We start from the raw sequence: 5,773 nt of genomic DNA on the forward strand, positions 1-5,773 counted from the left end.
CGTCTTACACAAAAATCTCGAAGGCTTTGGAAAAAGTCTTGAAACTCCTACCGGCTTCTGTTCGCTATGACCGCGGTCCAGGAGAGAGCCCTGTCGATGGCCAGGGTGGCCTTTTTATAGACTTCTCTGGCCCTACCCTTTTCCGCTGGCCTCTATACTGTCCAGTTTCCCACGCCTACGGCCTCTATACTGTCCAGTTTCCCACGCCTACGGCTTCTATACTGTCCAGCTTCCCACGCTCATCCCCTGCGGTTTTTCCGGGCAGCTCGTTTCCGGCTCACTCTTTCCACCGAAATTCTGTGGAAACCCCCTTGGCAGGCACCCTACTTCCTCTTTTCTTTACTTCTCCTTTTTTAAAACCAATACTTTAAAGTCAGACTTTGGTCAACCATTAAATCAAAATAAATCAAAGCCTTTGAATTGATTTCTTTCTTTTCTCATTTGAACACACCCCTATTCTCATAAGGGTGGGCAGCTTAGTCCAATTCTGTGATAATATTGCTTTAAGCCGTTACAGAATATATTTCAGCCAAGCAAGTAAAATAAAATACAATTAAAAGAATAATAAAAACCACCTTTGTGCTCTCGTGTGTGTTCCATCGATCAGACCACGCTCAATTTTGGTTTCTGGCAACGATTTGGCACCATCTTTTGGAAAATTTTGGAATTTCAGTTTGGCCAATTCACTCCCTAATACCTAACTCAGATTTTGCCCCATCTGCTGTTTAAAATTTGGAATGTCGGCCTTGCCAATTTATTCCTGGGAGCAATCCATACTCACTTTTTCTGCACCATTTGTTTCCCAATTCCCATGTTACATGACACTATTTATAAAACAAGGCCGAGGGCTACTCCTAGTCCCTCCTGGCGTGAACTATACAAGTCAGAATGTCGAAAACACTTCTTTAATGCACGGCAAACTTTATTACATGAAGGGATGCAACAACGGGGAGATTATGCTTCTCTTTGGGCAATCTTGATTTTATAACACTTGTAGTTTTTAAAATAACAAAAATTTGACATTTGGTTAACTGTGTGACGTTACAGCAACAGGTGAGGGCGGGTGTGGCACTTTTCACTTTCAGTTCAGCTTTGGCCATCATTTTTCTCTAATGAACTGTGTTTTTAGGTACGCTTGACAATGGCGGCGTACCTAAAGGAGTGTCCGCGTGACATCACAGATCAAACAGAAAGTGGGGGTGAGGCTTTTCCCTTTCAATTAAGCTTTGGCCATGATTTTTCCCTGGCGTAAATAAAGGTTGACCATTCGCTTATGAGTTACTCCATAAAACCATATTTATTCCGGGCATTGTGAGCGAGCCAGGCTTCCTTAGTGGAGTTGTTGGTCCTCTGGGCTCTCACCCCCAGCAACACGGATTTGAATTTTGGTGCCCTGCATTTGACCCATGCCCATGTGATCGAGGCTTCCGTAGTGTGTAGTGGTTCGTCCTCTGGGCTCTCACCCCAGCGACACGGGTTTGAATCTGGGTGGGGCCGAAAAAATAAATGTGCAACACTAGTGGCTCGGGTACTGCCCCATATAACCATACACCTCCCTAAAGCTTAGGGTTAGGTTTAGAGCTAGGGTTAGGTTTAGGGCTAGTGTTCGGGTTAGAGCTGGGGCTAGGGTTAGGGTTAGAGCTAGGGTTAGGGTTAGAGCTAGGGTTAGAGCTGGAAGCAAGGGTTAGGGTTAGAGCTAGGGTTAGAGCTAGGGTTAGGGTTAGTGCTAGAGTTAGAGATAGAGCTAGCGTTAGGATTAGGGTTAGAGCTAGGGTTAGGATTAGGGCTAGGGTTAGGGTTAAAGATAGAGCTAGCTAGCTAACCCTAAGAGTGCGAGTACGAGTCCAAAAAAAATGGCGAGCTAACCCTAGCACTAACCCAGGGGTCGGGAACCTATGGCTCGCGAGCCAGATGTGGCCCTAATCCTAACCCTAGCTCTAACCCTAATCCTAACGCTAGCTCTATCTCTAACCCTAGCACTAACCCTAGCTCTAACCCTAGCTCTAACCCTGACCCAAACCTAGCTCTAACCCCAACCCTAGCTCTAACCCTAACCCTAGCCCAAACCCTAACCCTAGCTCTAACCCTAACCCCTAACCCTCTAATCCTAACGCTAGCTCTAGTTCTAACCCTAGCTAGCTCTAACCGTAACCCTATCTTTAACCCTAACCCTAGCCCTAATCCTAACCCTAGCTCTAACCCTAATCCTAACGCTAGCTCTATCTCTAACCCTAGCACTAACCCCAACCCTAGCTCTAACCCTAGCTCTAACCCTGACCCAAACCTAGCTCTAACCCCAACCCTAGCTCTAACCCTAACCCTAGCCCAAACCCTAACCCTAGCTCTAACCCTAACCCCTAACCCCTAACCCTCTAATCCTAACGCTAGCTCTAGTTCTAACCCTAGCTAGCTCTAACCGTAACCCTATCTTTAACCCTAACCCTAATCCTAACCCTAGCTCTAACCCTAATCCTAACGCTAGCTCTATCTCTAACTCTAGCACTAACCCTAGCTCTAACCCTAGCTCTAACCCTAACCCTTGCTCCAGCTCTAACCCTAGCTCTAACCCTTACCCTAGCTCTAACCCTAACCCTAGCCCCAGCTCTAGCCCGAACACTAGCCCTAAACCTAACCTTAGCTCTAAACCCAACCCTAAGCTTCAGGGAGGTGGATGGTCATATGGGGCAGTACCCGAGCCACTAGTTTTGCAAATTAAATTTTTCGGCCCCACCCAGATTCAAACCCGTGTCGCTGGGGTGAGAGCCCAGAGGACGAACCACTACACACTACGGAAGCCTCGATCACATGGGGACGGGTCAAATGCAGAGGACAAATTTCCCCAACCCCAAATTGATTTGATTGGCTGTTTGATCTGTGACATCACACGGACACTGACTTTGCATGTCCCCGTAGTTGCAGCTGAGAGGTGAGCATCTGGATCATCTCATCGCACCGTGCCCTTGACGTGGCTTCTGTGCACGGCGCGATTCCGTCTCTGGCGCTCCGCCACAGATGAGTTGAGGCCCTGCGTGAACGCCGGGAGGGCAATGCCGGTCCTGGGGGAGGACAAACACACAATTCCTAACTAGAACGTAGACTGGAGGCAGATGGCAAGACCAAAACAGTCGCTGATTCTTTTTCAGGCTTCCACTTGACTAAAATAGTACCGGACTTGTCTACAAAAGTATTTAAGAGATATTTTTAAACACCAAAGTGTTGTTTTTTTTTCTCCCCACACTTGGATATGGAAAGGTGCATTGAAGTGTTTGAAGTCAAATATAGTCAAGTAGGGCTGCAATTAATGATCATTTTGATAATCAAGTAACGTCATCTATTTTGTCGATTCATCAAAGAATTGTATTTAAAAAGAAAACAAGTTTCAATTCCTATCCCTTCATTCAAATACACATGTAAAGACAAATAAAATGAGAATCACTTGCACGGCTAACACAGCGACGCTTTCTGATACCTTACCAAATATCATCCGCAAGGAAGGCTTTGGTCAGGTTGTAGTTTTCGGGGGTGATTCTCTTTCTCTTGTTGAGCACAATATCTTCCAGCAACTCCTTGTAGCGCACAATCTGGAAGACGCACAAATGTTGCCCTGAGTTGAGACACACAATGCATGGCAAAGGCTTTGAAATGCGAGCCTCACTTGCTGGGACTGTGAACGGTTGGTGTTGTACAGCTGACGGATGATGAGCTCACATTCCCTCAGGGTGGACGCACGCGGTGGATTAGACAGACCGTTGTGGACTTGTAGAGGCTGCAGCGAGGCTGAATACCCGCGATTGGCTCTGTAGGGTCCGTGAACCTCGGCATAGTCCCCCATGTTTCTGTAATCAACAATAACATTCTCATGTTAGTTCACTTCGATTTCACATAACAGGAAATAAATGGATGAATAAATGCAACTTGGGGACATATTCACCTTCGCATTTGGTTCTGGCCGGGTTCTCTCCCTCGAACGACAGGTCCAACGCCTACTTGGCTTTGCTTGGGTGCCATATGGATGGTGCCATCCATAATCATCTTCAATCCCTCGATTTCATCAATGCAATTCATGGCAAAAGTCGTCCAAGGCAACCAAATACCATCCATCGTAAATTGCGCTCTGCTCAGACGCCCAACGGTCGACGGATTTTTATGCCGCGTTCTAGTGACGTCGGATTGACGAGGACCCCCTTGTTTTTCTCAACAAAGAACTCACGTGCGGTTAAGTTTGTTAAAGTTAAAGTCTGACACAAATATCAGAGTACAGTATCAGAGTAGTAGTCTTTTATACAGACGGCTCGCGCATAGTGGACGACGTGCTGATGTAGCCAGGCAGGCGTACGTGCACTGGGCCAATCAGCGAGCACGCAAGGTTTGGTGGGCGGGGTCTCGTATATTCCGTACATTTGGATTTAAAAACGTTTTAAAATGTTCGACAAAATATGATAACATTAAAATTAGGTTGATACTTTAATGTACGATATTTTATGACTTGACCTCTTATTCGGAACATCATTTTAAAAGCCTACGGATATATTACAAAATACCATACCAATACTATATCAATGAAAATGAAGCGTTCTCAATAAACTATTTACGGTTTATGCTATTATTTCTTTCAAAGCAATCACACTACTGATTACTTATATTTTGAGTTGAGGTTTCCTCCTGTTCTCACTACGTATTTGCCATATGATGTTTTAAATTTCAGTCAGAATCGGGTTGAAAATACAAACAAGATAATATACTCCAAAATGCATTAACATTCTGGCTATACAGGGATTACAAAATATCCATAAATAAGATATCTGCTATTTTGGGTGCGTCCTTCTTCCCGTTAAAACGATTTCCTGCTTCATTAAAAATTCAAAATGCATATGGCATCATCAGTAATGCTATCAACCACTAGAGGTCAGCAGTGTCTTGAGTAAGAGGAAAAAACTACAGTGACTACAGTGTGGCGTTTGCATGTTCTGCAGGTATACTCACAAATTAGCTTCACTGAAGACTCCAAATTGCCCTTCAGTGTCAAACAGATGAAACAAGTGAGGCGCAAATACATTGTGCATCTTGTATTATTTATTCTTTCATTTAAAAAAAAAAGTCAATAACACAAAACAAACTGAAAGCATACAACATATGCAAATAGGCGAAGTCCTTTTAAACAAAATAAAAGGTATATAATGCAAGTGAGCCCTTGAAACAAGGCAGGACATGTATGGGAAATGCGCTATGCCACATTTTCACATGGTTTAGTTTGACTAAGCACATTCTGCTCCGAAGGCAATCCAAAAAAACGATTGCAGCCTTAAGAAAAAAGTTCAATTGAGCGGTTGCAAAGAAAACACAACCATAAGACACTTTGTGTGGGGACAAAAATAGCAGCAAAGTCATCGACGATCCACCACCAACGGTCTCTCCGCCTCCAAAATTGCCTGAGTGAGGCAAACACGCTTTGCGATGAGTCTTTGTGGAGTCCATTGTTGGTGAGAGGCTAGCAGCAAAGCGGCGCCAGGTCCTCGTCCGCGTCGGTGAAAAGCCGCAGGAGTTCCCGGGCGGGTTTGGAGTAACCCTGGTGAGAAAGCAGCGTCCTGCGCAGCGTTAGGAAACACTTGGTCTTCTCCAGGAGCTCGGTCAGCGGGAGCCCGCGCTGCAGTAGCAGATCCTCCAGCAGGGCGCGCACTTTCTCCAAGCCACCGCTGCATTTCTTCTCCAGTGTGTGCAGCTTGCACCTGAACAAAAGAAAAGCATTTAATCTTTGTCAACTGGTCAAACTGGG

At 45.3% G+C, this 5,773-nt stretch overlaps 1 protein-coding gene across 1 annotated transcript; it reads right to left on the reverse strand.

Moving 5' to 3' along the window:
* Positions 1–2,855: 2,855 nt before the first annotated feature.
* LOC133151750 (coiled-coil domain-containing protein 74A-like) lies at positions 2,856–4,088 on the reverse strand. Its single transcript, XM_061275036.1, has 4 exons — positions 3,932–4,088; positions 3,656–3,836; positions 3,475–3,581; positions 2,856–3,056 (listed from the first exon to the last, which is right to left on the reverse strand). Exons 1-4 carry the CDS (start codon positions 4,063–4,065, stop codon positions 2,945–2,947), a joined length of 534 nt encoding a protein of 177 aa, XP_061131020.1. The 5' UTR covers positions 4,066–4,088; the 3' UTR covers positions 2,856–2,944.
* Positions 4,089–5,773: the final 1,685 nt, after the last annotated feature.

This window comes from Syngnathus typhle, linkage group LG3 (assembly GCF_033458585.1).
Source record: "Syngnathus typhle isolate RoL2023-S1 ecotype Sweden linkage group LG3, RoL_Styp_1.0, whole genome shotgun sequence".
Lineage (NCBI taxonomy): Eukaryota > Metazoa > Chordata > Actinopteri > Syngnathiformes > Syngnathidae > Syngnathus > Syngnathus typhle.

Excerpts from the sequence above, each read along its gene's own strand:
- LOC133151750 (XM_061275036.1), bottom strand. The coding sequence starts at position 4,065 with ATGAATTGCATTGATGAAATCGAGGGATTGAAGATGATTATGGATGGC. Across the intron at positions 3,837-3,931 it reads GGCCAGAACCAAATGCGAAG|AAACATGGGGGACTATGCCG; the intron begins GTGAATATGTCC and ends TGTTGATTACAG. Across the intron at positions 3,057-3,474 it reads TTCCTTGCGGATGATATTTG|GACCGGCATTGCCCTCCCGG; the intron begins GTAAGGTATCAG and ends GTCCTCCCCCAG.